Consider the following 24,028-nt stretch of genomic DNA (forward strand, 5'->3'; position numbering starts at 1 on the left):
AAAAATAATTTTTCAGTGACAACTTCAACAAATATTTATTAAATGGTAACTGTGGGCAAAATTACTATGCTACCTTCTGAAGAAGATCCAAAATTCAGATAAGAAACTGACTTGAATTTACTGTCTGATGAGGGATAAAACACAAACATAAGTAATAAATAACTACAGTAAACAATATTATATAATAAATGAATCAGAGAAGTACAAAATAAAGTAATATATGAGGTCTAAGGGGGAAGATATAGGGGGATTGGGGAAGTTTTCATGGAGGAAGTGGCATTTGAATTAGAATTTTAAAGGATCAATCAAGAAGCATTTTATTAAGCACCTACTTTTTGCCAAACATTATGCTGGGTGTTGGGGATACAAAGGCAAAAATGAAACAGTCCCTGCCCTTGAGGAGCTTGCATTCTCTCAGGAGAGACAACACATCTGTGGGTAGGCATCTACAAAGTAAATGTAAGGTGACTTTGGTGGAGATGCCCTAGCAGCTAGAAAATCAGAAAAGGCTGAGCTTGGAAGGAAACAGACGGGATTCTGAGAGGCAGAGAGAAAAACAGTCCATTCCATGGATGAGGGCCAGTCTGTACAGAGGCGTAGAGATGGGAGAGGACGTGTTGCCTAGGAAGAGCAGCAGGAAGCCCCTCCGAGGACTGCTGAGCGGGGGGGAGGGAAGGGAGTAACAGGTGACAAGGCTGGAGCCTTGAGTGCCACCTAGATATGTCCTATTAGCACCATAAATTTGACAATTCCCCAAGTTTGAAACTCTCTATCACACTTTTTTTTTTTTGCCTTTTGGTGAGGCAATCAGGGTTAAGTGACTTGCCCAGGGTCACACGGCTAGTAAGTGTCATATGTCTGAGGCCGGATTTGAACTCAGGTCCCCCTGATCTAACACACTTCTTACATGAACTTACAATTACCAAGTCCTGTTACATCTACCTTTGTACATCCCTTGCATTCATTTCCTTCTTTATTCCCATTGCCACCACCCAATCAGAGGCTTCTATCTCATATCTATCTCCTTCTTTCCTTACTACAGCTACCACCAGAGTTGAGACACTCATCATACCTTGCTTGGACTGATGCAAGTCTCCCAACTGGAGTGTCTGCCTCAAGTCTACCCATTAAGTGACGCAGAGGCAGGTACGTGGCACAATGCAGAGAGAACACTGGGCCTGGAGCGAGGAGGGAGTTTGGTTTTGATCCTAGAGGTAAAAGGGAACCACTGGCATTTAATTCACCTGGGGAGTAAAGTGACTGGAGCTATACTCACTTCAACGAGTATGTGGTTGGTGTGTTGGAGCAAGGGAAGGAGGGAGGGAACATGTAAGTGCTACTATGTGCCAGGCACTGTGCTAGGCGTTCTTCAAATATTTTCATTCAATCCTCACAACAACCCTGGTAGATAGGTGCTATTATTATGAACTGAGATACATAGCTTAAATGATTGCCCCAGGGACACATAGCTAGGAAGTCTCTGAGGCCAGATTTAAACTTGGGTCTTCCTCACTCCACGCCCAGTGTTCTCTCTGCATTGTGCCACCTACTTGCCTCCGCCTCACTTAATGGGTAGACTTGAGGCAGACACTCCAGTTGGGAGACTATTGCATCAGTCAAAGCAACATATGATGAGTGTCTAAACTCTGGTGGTAGCTGTACTAAGGAAAGAAGGGGATAGATATGAGATAGAAGCCTCTGATTGGGTGGTGGCAATGGGAATAAAGAAGGAAATGAATGCAAGGGATGTACAAAGGTAGATGTAACAGGACTTGGTAATTGTAAGTTCATGTAAGAAGTGTGTTAGATCAGGAAGACCTGAGTTCCAATCCGGCCTCAGACACATGACACTTACTAGCTGTATGACACTGGGCAAGTCACTTAACCCTGATTGCCTCACCAAAAGGCAAAAAAAAAAAGTGTGATAGAGAGTTTCAAACTTGGGGAATTGTCAAATTTATGGTGCTAATAGGACATATCTAGGTAGATATATCGCCTGTGTTGCTGGAAATGTAGATCTGGAGTTTAGAAAAGACAGAGAGAGAGAGAGAGAGATGTACACACACACACACACATTGTTATTGTTCAGTCATGTCTGACTCTTCTTAATCCCAGGGATCATACTGTCCATGAGGTTTTCTTGGCAAAGATACTAGAGTGGTTTGCCATTTCCTTCTCCAGTTTTACGCAGGCAGGGGTTAAGTGACTTGCCTAGGGTCATGCAGCTACTGTCTGAGGTCATATTTAAACTCTGGCCTTTCTGAGTCCAGGCCCAGTGTTCTATCCGCTGCACCACCTAGCTGCCCCATATATATACATACACATATATATGTACACATACACTCTTTTTTTTCCCCAAAATAATCTGCATAGAAGTGGTAGTTGAAGCCTTGGGAATGAATGTGCTCACCAATGGAGAAAGCATATGTAGAGAAAAGGACCAAGGACAGAACTTTGAGAAGCAGGTGAGGAAAAGGAGAAAGAACAGTTAGAAAACCAGGAGTGTTGTATCACTGAAGCCAAGGCACTGGCCTCTGCTCTTCCTCACACAGGATATTCCCTCTCCCCTCTCTGTGTCTTTACACAGTACCTTTGGTAACTTTGTTTCCCCATATATGGAATGAAAGACTCACCTCCTTTTCTTAGAACCCTAAGCTCAACTCAGATGCCATTTCATAGGTGAGATCTTTCCCAATTCCTCTAGCTTCTTGTGTCTCCCTTCCTCCCCTGTCTGCCCCTTGAAAATACTTTGTATTTACTTGTATGTGTGACAGGTGGTGTGTGTGTGTGTGTGTGTGTGTGTGATAACTGAGCTAACAGAAGCCATAGCCATCCACACCTTGCTGCTTTCTGCAAACTATAGAGAAGCAAAGGAGTGCAACATTGTGTGTATATGTTTGAATTTACCATTTTATTAAAATTTTTAAAATTCTGAACTTGAACACCCCAAAATATGAACATTTCTATCTACACAGCAGACCACAAAAAGAGAATTGTATATGAAACCGATGGAGTGCTCAGGGCCCCAGCCCTAAGATCATTTCTCTGGAAGCCTCCCAATTTCTCAGTAGGCCCCTGTCCTGTGAGAAAATTTTCTGTTGTTTCAGAATACATTCTCTCACCACAGCAGAGAGGTGCCTAGCCCAAGGACTTTTGTCCCTGGCTGGCCTAAGGACTCTTCCTCTCACCACATCCCCAAGGTCCATGCCTCTGACAACTCCCTCAATGTCTGATATACTCCCTACACTTTCCCATCCATTGCTCCCAAAGACATCTGGCTTAGATTACCTAATTAGTATCCCTGGCATTCCTTTCCCATGCCCCTTTTCCATATAAACCCCAACACCATCCTCAGTTTCTCGAAGGTTCCATAAAGACTTTTGCCTGCTTTTGCTAAAGTGTTACAATAAACTTTTTGCCACTTGACTAAGAGAAGGTTTGAGTGTGTGAATTCATTCCAGGCAGCTCTGCCTTAGAATGCTTAGGGTCCCAGAACCCCCAAAACATTTTCCAAACCATGAATCAGCATTTTATATCATGTTCTTTTTTTTAGCCTGTAATAAACTCCACGTACTACTTTCAAAGCTGTCCTGCTTATCTGTGCTTCCTTCTGATCTTCCTTCAGTTGTCTGTGCATTACTTAAAATGTTTCAGTCACCCTCTTCTTTGGAGAATTATTACTGTCCCCCTAACTAAAAACAAAAGAAAAAAATCCTTGTGGTAAAGTCACACAAAATGAACACACACAGTGGGCATTGTGCACATTGAGACCATCACCAAAACCTTGGTCAGGAGGTGGGAAACATACTTCAGCATAGACCCTCTAGAAGTCACAAGGGTCATTGTATGGAGTAGAGTTCTTCAATTTTTCAAACTTGTGTTTTTCTTTACTATGTTGTTGTCATTATATAATTTCTTCTCCTAATTCTGTTAATTTCACTTTACATCAGTTCACATGACTCAGGATTCTCTGGAATAGCCTCTTTTGTCCTTTCTTCCCATGCTATAATATTCCATTATATTCATATACCACTATTTGTTCAGCCATTTTCCACTTGATGGACACCCCCTTAGATTCTTGCTCTTTGCTTTTCCTTCTAATTTTCTCTTCAGGATCAGGAAATTGGTTTTGCTTGCAACTGTTCCCTTCCTTCTAATCCTCCCCCACCCCACCATTGTGTTTGATGCATTTCTATATCAAAATGTTGGGAGAGGGAGTGTATATTCAAACCTGAACGTATTTCAAATAAAACTGAGGTTCTCCCACTGTCCACTCCCCTGCCCCTTCTTCTATATATATTTGTTCTGCTCACACACCCCAGTTATGAGAAAGACCCTCTTCTTCCTTTTCTGTAGACTAGTGGTATTCCTTTTACTATCCTTCTGTCTCTTCCCACTTTTTAAACCTGCAGTACCATACCAGTCTTCTCCTCGTCCTCTGCTTTTCTTACTTAACTCCTTAACATCCTTTGATGACAGTGAGATTCTGAAGAGATATCTGTTTCTTCTCCCCCGTAGAAGGTTAGCACCACATCATCACGCAGCCCCTTGCAGCTGCTCCAGTAAATTGACCTTTCTGGGTTTCTTTTCACTTGTGTTTGTATTTTAAAGTTCCTGCTCAGTTCTGGTCTTTTCATCAGAAATGCTTAAAAGTTCACCATTCCATTTAAGGTCTTTTTTTTCCCCAGTAGGATTATACTCGGTTTTGCAGGGTGTTATTCTTGGTTGTAAATCTCTGTCTTTTGCCTTTTAGAGTATTATATTCCTACATCTCCTCTTGTATTGAAAGTAAAAACTGCCAGGTCTTGTGTGATCTTTACTAGTTCCTTGGTACTTGAATTGCTTCTTTCTAGATGCTTACAGTATTTTTTTTCTTTGATATAGAAAATAGGTTTTGGCTGTTATATTCCTGGAAATATTCCTTTTGAGTTTTATTTCAGGAGGTCATTAGTAGATTTTATCTTCACTTTGCCTTCCAGTTCCAAGAGATCTGGGCAGTTTTCATTTATTTTCTTGAAATACAATGTCCTGGCCTTTTTTTTTAAACCAATGTTTTCAGGGAGTCCATTGATTCTTAAATTCTCTCTCTTTGACTTGTTTTCCAGGTCTGTTTTCTATGCCAGCTGTCTTCTACTTATTCAGTCTTTTTGATTTTTCTAATATTTTTTGCTGTCTTATGGAGTCATTTATTTTCATTTAGTCTAATCTAATTTTCAGGAAGTACATTATTTGGGTAAGGTTTGCCACTTTCTCTTCTAACCTGTTCGCTCTCCTTCCATTTCTTTCCTCTAGAGCTTTTATTTCATTTTTGTGGAAAATCCATTTTTTCCCTGTGAGTCTTTGCTTGCAGTTATTACAATTACTTTTTTTCTTCTAGGCTGGATTTTTGGGCCTCTCTAGATCTACGATTTTTTTTTTAATAGTATAGTGGTCAGTGTCTTCGTTGGTTTATTCATCTCTCCAGCTTTAGTTCCTGAATTAGGGTTTTGTACCAAGGCTAGACTTTGCCTCCTTCTAGGATTTTGGGTGGGTTGATGGGCCCCCCCTGCCCTGCCTTGTTTTTGTTCTGTGTAACTTTAATTCCCTATGCTGACCGCCACATCCTAAGGTCAGAATTCCTGGATCTTTGAGGTTCAGTGTGCTGAATTTTTTTTTCTTCCTACAAAGGGATATTTACTTCAATGATATAGCAAAAACAAAGTACAAACATTTCCCCCACTATCTCCACAGCATACTTTCCTAGAACATGGTATTTCCTAGAACATGGAAAATGATCCCACAGGATGGGTAGCAAACTACATTCATGAAAGGAATCAGTCTTTGGGGTAGTAGACACAAAGTTTAGCTAAGGTCTACATTGTATTGATATACCAAGTTCATGCCTAAGTGTGGCATGACTGCAGGGTGAGTCCTTTAGCTGGCCTGGGGTCCCAAAGGACAGTCATTGCTTGGTCCCTGGAGCATTAATTCTATAACAGCTACAAAGCCTAGCCTGGTTTCTGTTTCTTGCGTTCCTGTGGCTTACTCTTCCAACCAAGGTCAGAAACTTCACCCCACCACCTCCATTCCCCCCCACACACACACCTAAAATGGAAAAGAGAAAATGAAAAAGGCCAGTGATGGAAACCCATTTCTCCAAGGGCCATAGGACCTCAAAGGGGAAAGGCCCTAGGGTCTTTCCCTTTACTGCATAATTCCTCACTTTATGCTATGAGAGAGCCACCCTGAGTTCCCCTATTTGCAAATGGAGCAAGGAGCCAGAGTGCTGGATTGTTAGGATCCACCTATGGCATCTCTGGACGGAGTTCTAGGGGCCTCAGAGCCCCGGGGTACCTGGGTTGTCTACAAGTTTAGCTCTGTTCTACCACACTGGTCCTGCCACTCTGGTCACTTCCAGGGTGCCCACTTTGTGCTACTAACTACCCTGGAGCTTTCTGGTGGGGGCGGGGAAGGAAGCTGCACTTTTGCTACCTCCAGACACAGAGACTTACAGGCTATTCATATTTCTGGCCCGTCTCAGGTCATAATGGAAGGCTGCCCGCTTGTTTCCCTAAGCTGACCGTGGCTTTGCTAATAGCCCTCTGCTAACTTTGTGCAGTTCTGGGGTAGAAGTCATTTACTGTAGTTTCTCATATTTCTTGATCACTATTCAGTGTGATGCAAATCTCAGATTTTACTAAAGTGCTTCTGGCAGGGCTAGGCAGTCTGATATGATTCATGCAGCCATCTTGGCTGGAAGTATACAGCATGTATTCTGAGGTTGCCAGCCTGATGGCTCCATCAGAGTATTCAGTACATATGCTCAGGCTTTCCCAACAGACAGTATTCCCACTCCTCACCAAATACTGCTGTCCTGAAAGTGCTTAGATTATTCTCCCTCCCGATGCCCTGAGCCCTCCCAGGCTTGTGGGCAGTGTAGTTGGCCTCCATTTCATTATTGATGATTGGGAATGAAAATGGATCATTAAAATGATGGAAATTTCAGTTTGACTCACCCTACCTCACTTTTGGAATATTCCTTTCAATCTATCCAACTCTATAGTTAATATCACTCTATAGACTAACCATACTGTATCCACACAGTTCTGGAACCATTAAAATCAAATGTGCCAACATCCCTGGAACATGATTTAGGGCTGTCAGTCTACTCCTCTATGACCTCATGCACCATCTGTGTAACTTTCTGGGCCAGAGTATCTCTCCCTGGCTGCTGCTCACCTATGTTTTCCTGTTAGAATGTTTGTACAGTATTTGTAACCCTAGCACCTATTTCAGTGCCTGGCATGTAGTAAAAGCTCAATAAATGCTGTTGGCATCTTTCAAATAAAAAATGTTTCCCAGATTTGGACTGGCATCCAGTTGAATTAATTCACCAGTATATTTGTCTTGAAAAGCTGTTGCAGATGGATAATGTACTCAGTCCAGAACTGAATAGAGAAAGAGATTTTGGAAAATGTACAGCATTTTCAGTGATCTCTTCCACACAAAAAAATTAAAACATCAATATTATCGCATTATACTCTATATAGCTATGAGTCAGGAAACATCAGAATCTCATTTTGAATAAAAATTTCAGGTGACCCAAAGCGCAGTGGGAAAGCTGTCTGTTGGATGAGGGAGGCAGCCAGACTGCAGGGTTTAGAAGCAAGTGAGAGGAGAGGAAGTGGAGGTACTAAATTTAGCCTTTTAAAGAGTTTAGCTGAGAAAGAGGTAACAAATAAAAGACAATAGAAATAGAGTTAGTGAGGATTTCTTAAGGATGGGAGAGGCTTGGGAGTCTTTCTACTGAGAAGGAAATGAACTGATAGAGTTTGAAAAGAAAGAGGATGACATTGGGGGTAATCTGCTAATGAAGATGGAGAGAGATAAGATCAAAGGTACATGTAGAAGAGGTGGCCTTGGTGAAGAGAAGGATCACCTCTTCATCAGATCCTAGAGTGAAAAAGGAGATAGCAGGGGATAATGTCAAAGGTATGTGAGATAAGAACAGGAGCTTTCAGAGAATGGCCTCAATTTTTTTTTTAGTGAAGTAGGACTTGTAAGTCCTCAGCTGAGAATGAGAGATGTAGTACTGAGGGAGACTTGGGATAGGAGAAGATTTGGAATGGGCACTGGTATAGGATAGAGAGGAGCTGCTCTAAAGGCCCAACTGAAACTAGATAATATAAATTTGCAGTAGATTCAGCACAGTTTGTTAATTCTTCTAGCCTCTGTTTGGTAGCAGGTAAGCCAGAGCAAAGAAGGCACATGGTGGGAGTAATACAGGGATGGTATTTCCTAGAACGTGGAAAATGATCCCACAGGATGAAGTGTTGATGGGTAGCAAACTACAATGATGAAAAGAATCAGTACATCAAGGAATACATCACCGTTGAATTATGGAAAAGGCGAGAAACTTTTGGAAGAAATCATCAATAGGACTTCATGACTGATTGATTATCAGGGCAAAGGAAAAAGATGAGTCAAAATTACTGAGGTTTTGGGGCAGCTAGGTGGCGCAGTGGATAGAGCACCAGCCCTGAAGTCAGGAGGACCTGAGTTCAAATCCAGCCTCAGACCAAACACTTGACACATACTAGCTGTGTGACCTTGGGCAAGTCACTTAACCCCGATTGCCTCACTTTAAAAAAAAAAATTACTGAGGTTTTGAACCTGCATGACTCAAGTGTGATAGTACCATTGACAGAAGTTAGGAGGGTGAGCCAGAGAGAAAATCATGAGTTAAAATCCATTTCAAGTTGATTGCCTTCCTTTAAGAAGTCAATTCACTACCTGCCTTTCTTTCCTATTCCATTAGCCCCAACATTCTCAGTTTGTATTAGTCTGTACTAGTTGATATGTTGCTTTGTAAGTATTTGTCAATAATTTTTGCATATATATGTTCATTTGCACATCTGTTCTATTTCTTTGGTATTCCCCTGCTTAGTCCAGAAGTCTGTGAAATGGATACTCAACACAGATTTAATTTTCATTCCCTCCAATTCCCCTCTCCTTTCCCTAAGTTTATATGCTATCTTTCCTACCCCATCTCTTTCAGACTGACCACTAAAAGTCCTGTGAATCTTCCTGCTAAATATTTCCCTCTCTCTCTAGGGGTTTATGTCTGCCTAATTACAGTCCGACCACAGTCTGAGGAGCTCCTTCAAGCCTTGAGTGTGGCTGACACCTCAGTCTACGGGTGGGCCACATTCATCAGTGAGCGTAGCAAGAATGGCATGCAAAGAATCCTCATTCCCTTCATCCCTGCATTTTACATCAACCAGACAGAATTGATTCTTAGCAGCAAACAAGACATTGGAGAGATAAGAGTTCTGGGAGTGGACAGAGTATTAGAGAAACTGGAGGTATGTTTTAGGATGAGCCAAAAAGAAGGAAAAATAAATTTTAAAATAAGATCTGTATTCTTAGTGCAGATGGTAAAAGGAATTCATGAAAATCTACTTACAACATTCTGTTTTGGAATCTTGTGTCCTGCTCTAGGATATACAGCTTAAGGATAGAAAAGCTGTAAAAATGTGAAGTGTTCACTATTTGTTGTTGTTTGGTCATTTTCAGTCATGTCTGACTTCATGACCCCATTTGGGGTTTGCTTGGCAAACATACTAGAACAGTTTGCTGTTTTCTTCTCCAGCTCATTTTACATATGAGGAAACTAAGGAAACAGGATTAAGTGACTTGCCCAGGGTCAGACACTTGTAACTGTCTGAAGTCAACTTTGAACTCAAGAATATGAGTCTTTCTGACCTCAGACCAGTCCTCTATCCACTATGCCACCTCACTGCCCACATGTTCTACCGCAGACGCATGCAAATAATTTTAAAGGATTGGAAAGAAAGATTAAAGGACATAACCTGGAGATGAGAAACCTGAGGGAATTGAAGTTCTTAAGCTGAAAATAGCAATGAGCCGATTGTTCTTCATCTTCGAAGAGATCAGGACAAAGCTGAACTGGAGTAATGGTTAAATAAACAGGAGGAAGCGTTCCCTTCCTTGTATTTACTGAAGGGAAACTGTCTATTCCTCCTTCGAGATCTTTGAGTGCGTTAGCCCTGCCACATCCTGTAGTTTGTTCGGCAGAGTAATACCCAAAGGGAGGGAGAGAAATGAATGGGAGGGACTTAAAGAGTTTTTCCAGTATTAGCTGATTACTAGTACAAGAAACTCAGAATTTTTACTAAGCTTTTTGAAACTCTTTTTTAACATTGCAGTAAATATTCTTCAGCTTTCATTCTCTGAGCAATAGCACATGATACTTCTAATAATCACAAGCCTCAACAATCTATTAGGATCAGCACTTTGAAACCATTTTAAAAATTCTAGTTAATAACATATCTGTTTCTTTTCAGTCCTGCAAATATACAGATAGGCTAGGTCTGACTGTTCCCTCTTCAATCCTTCACTACATAAATGAAGCAAAATGGGGACAGGAATTATACTTTCCATTTTACAAATGAGGAGCAAATTAGATTAGGTGACTTATTTGTATCAGTAGTACACATAAGGCTCCCTGCTTCTGTTTAATACCCAGAGACCGTGCTTAGTCCGGTACCCTAACCCCTTCTCCCACTTTCTTCTCTTCTACATCCCCCAGCATCTTTGGTTCCCTTCAGCTAGGTAACTACAGTGGAAAGGGTTTGAAAAGGATGGAGTTGATTATATTAAATTAAAAAGTTTTTGCAGAAACAAAGACAATGCAACCAAGATTAGAAGGAAAGCAGAAATCTGGGAAACAATTTTTATAGCAAGTTCTGATAAAGTCCTCATTTCTCAAATATGTAAAAAAACTGAGTCAAATTTATAAGAATATAAGTCGTTCCCCAATTGGTAAATGGTCAAAGGATATGAACAGGCAGTTTTCAGATGAAGAAATCAAAGCTATCTATAGTCATATAAAAAAATGCTCTACATCACTTTCATTAGAGAAATTAAAACAACTCTGAGGTACCACCTCATACCTATCCAATTGGCTAATATGACAAAAAAAGGAAAATGATAAATATTGGAGGGGATGTGGGAAAACTAAGACTAAAGCACTGTTGGTAGAGTTATAAACTGATCCAACCATTCTGGAGAGCAATTTGGAACTGCCCAAAGGGCGGTCAAACTGTGTATACCCTTTGATCCAGCAATACCACTACCAGGGCTGTTTCCCAGAGAGATTAAAAAAAGAGAGAGAGAGAAGGACCTATTTGTACAAAAATATTTATAGCAGTATCCATCCCCAGATGGAGAATTGATGGTGTGTGAATGCAGATTGAAGAATACTTTTTTTTTTTCACTTTCAAAAAAATATATATTTATAGCAGCTCTTTTTGTGGTGGTAAAGAATTGGTAAGTGAGGGGATGTCCATCAATTGGGGAATGGCTGAGCAAGTATGATTGTAATAGAATAATATTGTGCTATAAGAAATGATGAGCAAATGAAAAAATGACTGATTTCAGAAAAAAAGAAAGATTTAAGTGAACTGGTGCAAAGTAAAGTGAGGAGAACCAGGAGAGAACATTGTATACAGTAACAGCAATGTTGTACAATGATCAACTGTGAATGACTTAGCTATTCTTAGCAATACAGTGATCCGAGACAATTCCAGAGGATTCATAATGAAAAATGCTATCCACATCCAGAGAAAGAACTGAGAGCATCTGAATGCAGATTGAAGCATACTATTTTTCACATTTTTTAGTGTTTTTTTTTCCCTTTGGTCTGTTTCCTCTTTCACAACATGACTAATATGAAATATGTTTTGCATAATTGCACATATATAACCTATATCAAATTGCTTACCATCTTAGGGAATAGGAAGATGAGGAAGGGAGGGAGAAAATTTGGAACTCAAAATTTTATAAAAAATGAATGTTAAAAATTGCCTTTACATGTAATTGGGGAAAAAATTAAATATCATTTAAAAAAAGGATGGAGTTATCTCTGAAATAAGGCCACTACCCTTCTTTAAGTTTTCCAAGGGCTAGTATCCACTATTAACCATAGGAAAATAGAGACTTTTAAAATAACCAAAGAGTTAAATTTTTCAAATTTTTTTCAAATGAAAGTCTGCCTTCTCTCCTTCCTACTTCCCTGACCTCCCTTGCCCTCCCACTCCAACGCCGCCCCCCCTGCAGAAAGAAAAAAAAAGCTACAACTCTGTTACAGACATATATAGTCAAGCAAAAAAAATTCCCACACTGAGCCATATTCACTCTTGAATCTATCACCTCTCTCTCAAGTGGTGAGTGGTATATCATGGTTGGTTATTGAGTTAATCAGAATTCCTAAGACTTTAAAAGTACTTTGTCTTTACAGTATTGTTGTTATTGTATAAATTGTCCTGGTTCTGATCACTTAATTCCACATCAGTTCATGCAGTTCTTTGCTGGTGTCTTTGAAACTATCCCCTTCGTCATTTCCTATAGCACAAAAGTATTACATCACATTTATATACTATAACTTGCTCAGTTGATTGGTATACCCCTCCCAGTTTCCAATTCTTTTGCCACCTCAAAAAGAGCTGCTATATTTTTTATACATGTGGGTCCTAGGGGCAGGGAGCTAGGTGGCAGTGGATAGAGCTCCAGCCTTGGAGTCAGGAGGACCTGTGTTCAAATCCAGTCTCAGACACTTGACACTTACTAGCTGTATGACTCTGGGCAGGTCGCTTAACCCCGATTGCCTCACCAAAAGCACACACACGCAAAAAAAAGCCATATGCTCAACCAATCATATAGAGGTACTCACACCTTGTAGCTGCCAAAAGACTACATGTAGGGCCTTTTCTTCTTTCTTTGATCTCTTTGGAATATAGCTATAATAATGGTGTCTTTGGGTCCAAAAGTGTACGTAGTTTACATAGCTTTTTAGACAGTTCCATATTGTTTTCCAGAGTGGCTGGACATTTCATAGCTCCACTAAAAGTGCGTTAATGTATCTGTTTTCATATAGCCCCTACAACATTTGTCATTTTCCTTCTTTGTCAATTTTGCCATTCTGAAGGGTGTGAAGTGAAACTTCAGAATTGTTTTAATTTGCATTTTTCTAATTTTTAGTGATTTAGAGCATTTTTATAAGACTATTGATAGGTTGGATTTCTTTCTCTGAAAACTACATTTTCATATTCTTTGACTATCAATTGGGGAATAACTCTTATCCCTATAAATCTGAATCAGATTTAACCCTTAAAAAGGGTTAAATTTAAATATGTGAAATCTTTAGAATGGGGATTCCTTTTTTTTTTCTCATCATGGACCCCTTTGTCAGTTTCATGAAGCCTCTGGATCCCTGAGAGTAATGGTTTGTTGCCTACATTCATAATTGAACAAAATGCTAAACTTCAGCTAAAGGTTAGTCAAAATAAAGATGTCATTTTTCCCGTCCAAGTTTACAGACCCCCTGAAACTTGAAGGGTCCATGGACCCCAGGTTAAGAACTCCAGCTTTATAAGGTAACCTTGTTTGTTGACTGTATTAGCTTATTTCTGAAGTTCCTTCCAAAGCTAAATCCTATTATCTTATATAAGTAGTGCTGGACTTCATCTTTCTTTGTTCCTTTCTGTTGTCCCTCCCTCATCTTTTTGGGCTTTGCATTTGGGTGGGGGGGGTGGGGATACTGTTTTGTTTTGGAGTGTGAGGTATCAGGAGTCAGCTGTTCAAAACCCTCATTCTTTTTATCTGCTTAAGTCTCTTTCATGGGCAATTGAGGGAAAACCTCTTCTCCAACTCCCATTCTTTTTGGGGTGAAAGAGGTGTGGTCCATTGAACCTACAAAGTCCTAAGAAATGTTCATTCTATATCCATCAAATGTTCAATTCAGAGGCATAGGCCGAGGGTTAATGACCAGGATTTGATTTTAACATCACTAGACACTAGTTTTCTGACCATTGCTAAGTCACCTGTACTCTGGGCCTCAGTTTTCTTTCATGTAAAATTGGGTTAATACCTTATACCTCTCAGGCTTGGTGTAAAAGCATTTTGCATATTGCAGACTTGTTACTCACCTCAGTGTAGTGAGGAACTGTGAAGATTCAGACTCAATATCAGTGTTCCCCTTTTACATGCAGGAAAACTAAAGGTTTGTAGTTTCATATCGAGCCATAGCCGGGTCTCCTTAGGATCCACCTCCCTGCACTGCTGTGGGTGTTGGAATGAGTTATTTCTGCCCCTTCAAACAAGCGCTACTTTATCTTCTCTTGCAGGTCTTCCCTAGCTCTCCAGTCCTGGTCGTCTCTCCCCATAAGAGATCATCCCTCATTCCAGGGTTGGCCATCTACCCAGTTCGGGTTGTCAACTTCACATCACTCCAGCAGATGGCAGCTCTGGTCTTCATCAACATCTCCTGTACGCTGACAGGCCAGAGAGAGGCAGTGCCAGTGAGGGCAGTAACAGAGAAATCCAGCATGGGTGGTAATTTCCTGGCTCCTTAATGAGATTCCTCTTTCTGGAGCAGCTAAGGCCAGAACTTCCATTTCACTCAGCTTCTGCTAACAGAGATTTTAATCTAATCCAAAAGCTATCCCATTGCAGGGGGGATGGAGGGGGGTGGGGGTGTGGAGGAACATGTTATTCCCACTTAAAAGGAAACATATCTGAATGCCACAATGATAACCCAGCACTTCATTGAAATGCTTCCTTTCTTGTCATCAAGCTCTAGTGACCTTCCCAGCTTCCAAACCCAACATGTAATAAGGGTCATGATCTCCAGGTAGCCTTTCTTCGTTTATAAATGATTCTGTTGCCTGCTTCCACAAGCCCCACGAACATCAGTATTTGTACATGTCGTTACTTTGTTATGTTGCTTAAATTTGCCTGGCATAAGTTCTTTTTTTTTTTGGTATGTCATCATTTACTTTTTAAGCTAGGATAGAGTGCTGGGCCTGGAGTCAAAAAGACTTATCTTTCCTAGTTCTAGTCTGACGTCAGATACTTACTAGTTGTATGACCCTGGGCAAGTCACTTAACCCTGTTTGCTTCAATTCCTCATCTGTAAAATAAGCTGGAGAAAGAAATGGCAAAGCATTCCAGTATCTTTGCCAAGAAAACCCCAAATGGGGTCACAAAGAGTAGGACACAACTGAAATGACTAAATAAAGCACCCAAAGAATACCTTCTATGTCCCTTACAGCACCCAGCCCATGAGTCTGCTTGGTGGGCATTCAGTAATCTTAACTAATGGTCCTGCAGCCGAGGACCCAGGCCCAGCTTTCCAAGGCCAGTGTGCTCTTCACCAGGGAGTTAACCTAGTTGAAGTTATGGCCTTAGGAGTAGTCAGAAATAGATGCAAATGGGAATAAGGGCCAGGGAGGGCAAATAGCCCATGGTCATGCCATTAGAGTATAATGCCTGAAGGGTTGAGACCATTTTACTCATCTTTGTATTCCCCTAAATACCCAGCAGTGCTTCCCATATTAGAAGTAGAGTCACACCATCATAAGTAACTATTTGCCAAGCCACCTTAGCCTAATCGCTAAGGAATGGATCAGTCAGGTTAACTTACAGAAAAGTGCATGAGTGTACAAGTCCCAGTCCTTTCACCCATTTTTGGTTTTCAAACCAAATCGGTTAGGCTTAAGTTCATTTTTGTGTATCTTAAGCATAAACAACCTTTATTAGGTTACAGGCTCCATAAAGATTAGATATACCAACTATTCCCATATTTTAAAAAACCTAATTTTCTTTTATTTTTACAAAACATTTAGATCACTGTGACGGTTCAAGTGTTATACATCAGCTGATCGTGTCTTATCAAGTTTTTCTCTTTACCATTTTTGCTGGTGTTGCATCAATAGCAATCTTCTTCCTAGGTGAGTAAACCAATTGATTAAATCTTGTCATGTTTTCATTCCCCATCCAGATTGCAGGTTCCTCTACAGTCTAAAGGAGGTGGGAGGCGGGGAAGGGGGAGTGGGGGATGTAACCGGATGACTTTTGTTTCACTCAACGACCCATCCACACTTAAGTCCTGTCCCAGCTTATTGGTATGGGATCTTTTAGTGGAATTGATGGCTTTGTTCCACTCAAAAGCTGGAATTGTATTATCTATTTGCTTAGACCTATGTGCTAGAGTACCTTCATGAGGGATAGCTGTTCAAGCATTTTTTAAACGCCTACTATATGCAAGGAACAGAGGCAGTATGGCAGTGATTAGCAGTCCAGAAGACCTGGATTCAAATCTTCCTGATCTTGGGCCCTTCACTTCGAGCTCCTTGAAGCTGGGGACAATGTTTTTTACTTTACTTTGTATTCCTGTCTCAGCACAGGGTCTGACAAACTATGTCCTTTTGTTGATGGACTGACATCTTTGTAACTCCCTAGTACACAGCAGACACTTAATAAATGCTTTTTCATTCATCTCGGGTGGTGGGATCAAGGCACATCTCAGGTGGGAAATCCCAGAGCGTAACATACTTTTTAGACCAAAAATTTGTAATACAGAGCATGTTAAAGAATCCTGACTATTCAGTGAAACCCCTAAATATTAAGAAACCCTCATTCACATGTTTAACTCCAAAAGTCTAATTTTAGAGCATCTTTTCAGTGAGCCCCAAATCACACATGCCACCCTCCCCCAAACACCACACACTGTTTTAAAACCTTCACTCCCACCTCCATTATCTTTGTCTTGGTGACAGTTTCCCTGACTGCTTTTTCATTCTTGCAGCATACAATGCATTCCTCAACCGGATCCAGACAGTTCCAGTTGTCTATGTCCCAACCTCAGGAAGTGCACAACCAGGTAAAAATAACTTTGGGGATAACTCTTATCCTTATGTGAAAATCATACTGTCTTCAGCTCTCGCCCTTTCTCTTTCTAGGTTACACTTATCCGTCCACAAATTGTCAATTCACGAATACACAACCTCCACCTGGCCAAAGGAGGCTGCAGTACTGGTTATGGAGTGTGAGGCGTTAACCTACAACTGGAAAAAACCTGGCTACATTTAGCAGCTGGGCTACTACAACTCAGCCCAAGTAGAACTGCCTCTCATCAAGGCAGTAGTGAAAACTCCAAATAAAAGGATCAAAACGGATGTTAATGCTTTCTCTTGTTGGCTTTATCTCCTGCTCCCCTCAAACCAATTTCATTACTACTTTCTATCTAGCTTTATGGATTCAGGTTAAGAAAGTATTAATTCTTAAAGATGACAAATTCATTCTGTTAAAATATGAGGTCTAGTGCTTGTCACAAAGAATGTTGCAGCCTTTCAATTCTTCTAGTCTTTAATGTTCACTATTGACAGGGCCACCCTCACAACATTAAAAAAAGACAGCGAACAAAACTGTATCAAATTTGTTTTATTCTTTACAGTTTCTCAATCATCTTGATTCAGTAATTAGTGCTGCTTCCGTCTGAAGGAGCATCCTGGGAGAAAAGTAGTAAACTGTTAGTTGTCACCTTAGTTACCTCTAAGTCAAAAGATAAATTTCCCCACTCCAACCCCTCATGGGCCTGGAGTTAGAAAGACTCATCATCCCAAGTTCAAATCAGGCCTCAGACAATTAGCTGTGTGACCCTGATCTAGTCACTTAACCCAGGTTGCCTCATTTTCTTTATCCATAAGATAAGCTGGATAAGGAAATGGCAAACCACTCCAGTTTCTTTACAAGAAAACCCCAAATGGAGTCACAAAGAATCAGACAGGACTGAAAAACAACAAACCTCTTTTAACCATTTTTTAAAAAACTTCACCATTACCCTAATTTACTTTTTCCTGCCTTGACTTAACCTCCCCACCCATCTGATTTTTTCTATTTCCCTCTTTCATTTGACAGCTAGGTTCTCTCTCAGAAAAGCCACAGGGATAATTTAATTTTAACACCTCCTTAAACAAAGTTTTCAGTAATCTGCTGATTACAATTTTCTTAACTGTTCATCATCACAGAAGTTACCAAAATCCACCTATTTCAGAAACCACCAGAGCACTAGCTTCAGCACTGACCTTCTGTGAGTCTTGCCTTTCCTCCAGTAGGCTGACAGAGCACAGTGGAGCATCCCACACAGAGAACCACTGTTTGTGCGTGGCTGAAGACAGTGGTGATTTTATAGCACCCTGAAAGGAGCACATCAGGCGTGAAGACACTGCCCACCACCACTCCTCAATCATAAGCACAGTGCCCCACTCCCCACACACCCCTTCCAAAAGCCCGCACAGCACGGCCCCTAAAAGTTTGATGAGTTTCAAGACGGAGACAAGCCACGCCTCAATCCTATCAATAAAACCTCAAATAAGAAAGCAGAAAGGGCTAATTGCCAGGCATAGACCAACCAGGCCTCCCCCAAACTATCAGGCAGTGACGTTTCTAGGCACAGCCCTCCAAAGACCCTTATTGTTCTTCCACGAGCCCCCACAGCCGTCCTCCTGTTTGGAAATGTCAGGGCGTTGGGTCAGTATTCCCCGGAAAACAATATTAACACCTCCAAGGAAACACACACACACAAACACAAACACCACCCCACCCCCCCCCCCCCGCAGGACTGGGTTGGGGGGCCCCGAAGGGGCTCGGCCGCCGCGGGCGGGCGTGGGCCCGGGGTCACTGAGGCGCGTGACGACCAGGGGTAGACGTGGGGAGTGGGGAGGGTGGTCCCCGGCCGGACCACGCGGCGCCACCGGCGCGTGACCTCACCCGGGCACTTTACGTCCATGAAATACGAGTTCGGACTCTGCACCAGGCGCTTTTTCTTATGTTTCCGCTTCTCCTCCTCGGGAGAGGGGTGCAGGAGGTCTTTCGCGAGCTGCGAGGGGGCGGAGAGGAACAGATTAGCGAGCACCGGGAGGGAGGGGAAAGGCAGCGGCCGCCATGTTAGAGCCCCGTCTCCTCCCTCGTGCACGGGGGCCCCGCTGCTGCCCGCGTAGCTAAGGTCGTAAGAGGGGCTGTAAGCAGGGGGCCCTCCACGGCCCGCAAACGATCTGGGGCGGGCAGAACATGGCTCCGGCGGAGCGCGAGCAACTCACAGGCATGTTGGCGCGGGGAGATCTTCACCGCCGGAAAAGAGCGAAAGCGGAAATCCTGCTCCTTATATACTGCGTAAGGGCGGAAGTGACGCGCAGGCCTCACCAGGCCACCATCTTGAGGAGGTCGTTCGTATCCATGCCTGCCTATCTAAAGGCTTCTTCCAAAAGGTGGCGGTCATGTAAAGAAGGTCGCGGAGAGATTATGGTGTCTCTACGGCGCCTTCAATTTTGGTTGGTCATGCCGACATCTTGAGAAGGTCCTGGATGGTGCTTTAGGGTAATAGTTGATGAATTAGCCCGTTCCCTGCCGTCTGCCTTCACCACTTAGCCTCCCGTAGTGAGACGCCTGAGTAGAACGCCACAAATAGAAACTGGCTGAACGAATTCCAGATGTAATCGAGTGGATGAGCATTTATTAAGCGCCTACTTTATGCCAGCTAGGTGGCGCAGTGGATAGAGTACCAGGTCTGGAGTTAAGAAGACTCATCTTCCTGAGTTCAAATTTGACCTCAGACACTTACTAGCTGTGTGACCCTGGGCGAGTCACTTAACCCTTTTTGCCTCAGTTTCCTCATCTGTAAAATGAGCTGGAGAAGGAAATGGTAAACCACTCCAGTATCTTTGCCAAGAAAACCCCAAATGGGATCACAAGTATGACAGGACTGAACAACAACAATATGCCAGACCCTATGCCAAGCTCTGAGAATGCAAAGAAAGGCCCTTGAGACAATATGAAACCAACTATGTAGAAGTTAATGAGCATCAAGTGCCTACTATGTGCCAGTCTAATGGAAGAGACAACATGCAAACAACTATGTACAAACAAGCTATAAAAGAATAAATTCAGAATAGTTTCATAAGGAAAGCTTAAGGTTAATGAGGACTGGAAAAGGCTTCTTGCAGGAGGTGGGACTTAAGCTGGGACTTGAGGACCTGAGCATTTGTACATATTCTGATCTTTTTGGAGATTTTTTTTTTTAAACCAAAGAAGCACTAACTTTGCAACCCATCAATTATTGAATCCCTTTGGTAGGCAGCAATCTCATCTCATGGTGGATTGCCATTATAACAGTTTAGTCCAGAGGTATCAGAGATTGGGTTTCAGCATCTTGTGATAACTGAAATATTTTGTACTGGTTGCAGCTGCTGTCTGCTATATCACAAAGAGCCAGATTGTGATAGGAAGCTAATGAAGAACTTGTATTTTCTTCATGTTTGATTTTCCCCCAGTTATACACAGCTGTCTTGGAGCATCAATTAAAATGTTTAATGAAATCAAAATCTTTTAGAAGGTGGGACTTCAGCTGTGACTTGAAGGAAGACCTGGAAGCCAGAAGGTAGAGATGAGGAAGGAGAGAATTCCAGGCATAGGGTGGGGGTGAGGGGGCAGCCAATGAAAACAGAATTAGGAGGAGTGTCTTGTTAGATCCACAGCAAAGAGGCCCGTAGAGAGAGCCAATGAAATTTATTGAATGGAGTGGGAGGGGGAGACACCTTGAGATGTGATCAGACTGCGCTTTAGGAAGGTTGCTTTGATAGCTGAGTGAAAGATGGGATGCACTGGAGTGGGAGAAACTTGAGGTGGGGAGACTAGAGGCTAGGGCAGAACCAGGTCTAAGGATATGAGGCCCTGCATCAAGATGGTGGCAGTGTCAAAGGAGAGAAGGTGGTGTGTACAAAGATATTATTAAAGTAGAATAGATGGGACTTAGCAACAGATTAGATATGGGGAAAGGAGTAAAGTGAGAGAAAGTGAGGAGTTGCGGATGACACCAAGGTTGTAAGCTTGGTAATGGAGAAAATGACGGTACCCTTGACAGTAATAAGGAAGTCAGGAAGAGGGGAGGTTTTTAAGGGGAAAATAACAAGCTCCGCCTTGGACATGATGAGTTTAAAGTTTCCAGTAGGCTTTCCAGTATAAATCTAAAGATCAAAAGAGAGGTTAGATCCCATACAGGCTTTTCCTATTTGAGAGTCTGACATCACTGAAGGAAGATGGGAAGCAAGACACAGTCCTCACCTGTCCTAGTGAGGTCAGGAATAGCCATTTAGCTTAAAAGACCCAGATGACTGAAAACAGATAGATGGACAGGGTGATTTCTGAAAGGTAAATCAGTCAGAAGTTTGAGATCCTGTAATCCCCAAAAATAACCAAAAAAAGCCTTTGTTAAGTGCCTTTCCCTAGATAGATACTATACAAAGAAAACTAGACAGCTCTGGTTCTTACCTTCTAGATATTTACTAAAAGGTCAGGGCTCAGATATACTTCAGTAGATGAGTAATTACAGGAAGGGCATAGAGCAGAATGAAAGCAGTAACAACAGCTATGTGTACAAAAATATTTATAGCAGCTCTTTTTGTAGTGACAAAGTAGTAGGAACTAAGGTGACACCCATCAATTGGAGAACAGCTGATCAAATATTGCTATATGAATGACATGGAATATTATTGTACCACCATCAGAAACGACAAAAAGGACATTGACCTAGGAAGACTTGTACGAATCGATGCTGATTGAAGTGAGCAGAACCAGAACAACTTCTAAAATAAAAATGTAAAGAAAAACAACTTTGAACAACTTAAGAATTGTGATCATTGTAATGATCAACTGCAATTCTAGAGTACCAATGAGTTAGCATGGTACCTTGCCTTCTAAGGTTATGGACTAAAGATGCAGAACGAGCTATACATTGTACTACATGGCCAGTATGGGAATTTGTTTTGCTTTACCGTGCCTATTTGCTAAAAAGGGTTGAGTTTTGTCCGCAATTGGGATGAGGAGGTGAAGGGGGCTGGGGAGGTAGGAATAGGGAAGAAGAAGAAGAAATAGGTTAGTCAGAAGAGGTCATAAATGCACAGGACAGCTTTGAATGTTAAATGTGGAATTAACTGTATTTTTTAAAAAGCAAGATCAACATAATATAGATTTGCATTTTCATATACAATCCTCTTCTCTTCCACAATGCTCATTGATATGGTATTTTCAAAGTTCAAAATTAAAACACAAAGGAAAAAAAGCAATTACCGTTACCCAGGATACACCAGGATTAAGTGCAGTTTGGCTTGATGAACTGGATAGGTACTTTATTGATGTGGAAATTACAAATTCATTCATTCCAACAGTCCACAAAAATGTAGTGAGCACCTGCTGTGTGCAAAGTGCAGTGGGGATTGCAAAAATCTACAAAACATGGTTCCTGCCCTTTAGGCAGTTATAATCCTGTAATTGAAAAAACTCTCCAAAGTAATGCTGTGGATTTAGTAGGGCGGAAAAGATTAAGCACCACCTATTTACTAAAAAGTCAACTTCAGAGACCTTCTAGATAGATCATCCATCCATAAGACATGGGGAAGGAATTTCCCTGAACTGCTTGACGGAAGAAAAGTGCCTTGAGCTAGTGGGTAGGGGAAGTAAACACTGTAAACACTGAAAAAAGTACCTAACAAAATTGTCCAAAGGTAAAATGGTGTGTCTTGGGAATTTGTAACTTTCAAATACCTGAAAGTCTTCAAATGGAGACTAGATGACAATGTAGAGGGTAATCCTCTTCAGATATAGGTTAAAACTAGAAGGAGATGACAATCCAATTTGGGGATTATAAAACAGGTGAGTAATGAGGATTTTTGAGTAGCAGTTCTTGAGAAATGGTTTGCAAGTATACATCTTATGAGGACAAGGAATAGCATCATCACTGATTCATTCATGTTTAAAACCTTGTTATCTATGTTCCCTCTCCTTCATCTCTCATATTCAGTTGATCAAGTCTTACTCATTCTACTTCCATAATTTCTCTCAAATTGGAGGCAGCTAGGTAGCACAGTGGATAGGATGCTGTGCCTGGAGTCAGGAAAACTTGAGTTCACAAATGGCCTCACACACTCATTAGCTGTGTAACTCTGGGAAAATCTCTGCCTCTGTTTCCTTTATTTCCTCACCTGTAAAATGGGGATAATTATAGCACTCACCTCAAAGCATTGTTGTGAGGATCAAATGAGAAAATCATAAAGCACTTAGCAAGGTGCCTGGCATATAGTAAATACTGTATGTTAGATATTATTAGCCCCCTCCTCTATTTCTGCTGCCACCATCTTGGTACAACCCCTTATTATAACTCTTCTATGACTATGGTGATAATTCCTACCAGGTCTTCCCACCTCTATTCCATCCTTCCCACTACTACCAGAGTAATATTCCTTATGCATAAATCTAGCCATTGCACTTGACTGCTTAGAATGTTACATTCTTCAATGGCTCACTATATCCTTCAGAGTCAAAGTCATGCTCCTTAGTTCACCTACCAGCATTCAATCCATAATGTGTATACACACACACACACACACACACACACACACACACACTTCTCACCTGGCTGCCCCACTTTGGGACTTCTCTGACAGACTTCTGACAGACCATGCCCCCAAGAAGGTCATTATTACGATAATCTAATTTTCCTGAAACATCTCACTAGCCTTGGTATTCCATCACTACCCTTTGCCTCTCAGGTGGGAAGATGGGGCCATGAACTTCAAACCTACATTTAAGGAGAGACCTCAGCTCAGACATCTCTCTTCTCACTCATTTACACTACTTAGCACAGTGCCTGCCACATAATAAGCTCTTAATAAATGTTAATTGAATGAATGACTCTGGCCCATGTCCCTTAACCTCTGCCAGTTTCAGTTTCCTTAACTGTGAAATGGGGATTTTAATAGCATTTATCTCTCAGAATTGTGAGGATTAACAAGATATTTGTAAAGCACTTAGCACAGTGCTAGGCATATAGTAGGTCCTTAATAAATGCTTATTTCCTTTTGGTCCTCTACCCTAGGATTCCACTATCCCATTTAATGGGTCACAAAGGCAAACTTACCTAATTCACTATATCTAGCTGACCCCAGACTATTTCTATATCCCATCCAGCCCATTTACCAGGAAATCAGGACCTATCCAGTATGGATCTCTCGGCATGAAAGAATCACTCATCTCCCTCTTGTTCTCTGAACAGTAATCAGATCAATGTTACCATTGCTACTGAAAAGAGTATTACAATCACCTACTTTATGGTTTGGCTTAATAACCTAAACAA

The 24,028-nt window shown here is 41.5% G+C and overlaps 2 protein-coding genes across 2 annotated transcripts in view; one reads left to right on the forward strand and one right to left on the reverse strand.

Annotated features, from left to right (window-relative positions):
• LOC114049843 (nuclear pore membrane glycoprotein 210-like) overlaps nucleotides 1-16,976 on the forward strand; it is a 127,352-nt gene extending 110,376 nt beyond the window's left edge. Inside the window, exons 35-39 of the mRNA XM_027871268.1 lie at nucleotides 9,094-9,344; nucleotides 14,187-14,394; nucleotides 15,687-15,791; nucleotides 16,649-16,723; nucleotides 16,803-16,976. Coding sequence (XP_027727069.1) covers nucleotides 9,094-9,344; nucleotides 14,187-14,394; nucleotides 15,687-15,791; nucleotides 16,649-16,723; nucleotides 16,803-16,900 — 737 coding nt within the window. The 3' untranslated portion in view covers nucleotides 16,901-16,976. The remainder of the gene's footprint in view (nucleotides 1-9,093; nucleotides 9,345-14,186; nucleotides 14,395-15,686; nucleotides 15,792-16,648; nucleotides 16,724-16,802) is intronic.
• A 289-nt stretch (nucleotides 16,977-17,265) lies between these two features.
• Nucleotides 17,266-19,048, reverse strand: LOC114049627 (40S ribosomal protein S27). Its single transcript, XM_027870904.1, has 4 exons — nucleotides 18,942-19,048; nucleotides 18,613-18,721; nucleotides 17,928-18,038; nucleotides 17,266-17,350 (listed from the first exon to the last, which is right to left on the reverse strand). Exons 1-4 carry the CDS (start codon nucleotides 18,945-18,947, stop codon nucleotides 17,322-17,324), a joined length of 255 nt encoding a protein of 84 aa, XP_027726705.1. The 5' UTR covers nucleotides 18,948-19,048; the 3' UTR covers nucleotides 17,266-17,321.
• Between the last annotated feature and the right edge of the window lie 4,980 nt (nucleotides 19,049-24,028).

This window comes from Vombatus ursinus, unplaced genomic scaffold (genome assembly GCF_900497805.2).
Source record: "Vombatus ursinus unplaced genomic scaffold, bare-nosed wombat genome assembly UNPS02014798.1, whole genome shotgun sequence".
Lineage (NCBI taxonomy): Eukaryota > Metazoa > Chordata > Mammalia > Diprotodontia > Vombatidae > Vombatus > Vombatus ursinus.

Bases quoted from the DNA above. Each gene is read 5' to 3' on its own strand.
- LOC114049627 (XM_027870904.1), bottom strand. The intron at 18,039-18,612 runs GTGAGGTCACGC...TGCTCCTTTCAG, and splicing joins CATGGACGTAAAGTGCCCGG to GGTGCTATAAAATCACCACT. The intron at 17,351-17,927 runs GTCAGTGCTGAA...CTTTTCTCCCAG, and splicing joins AAAGGCAAGACTCACAGAAG to GATGCTCCTTCAGACGGAAG.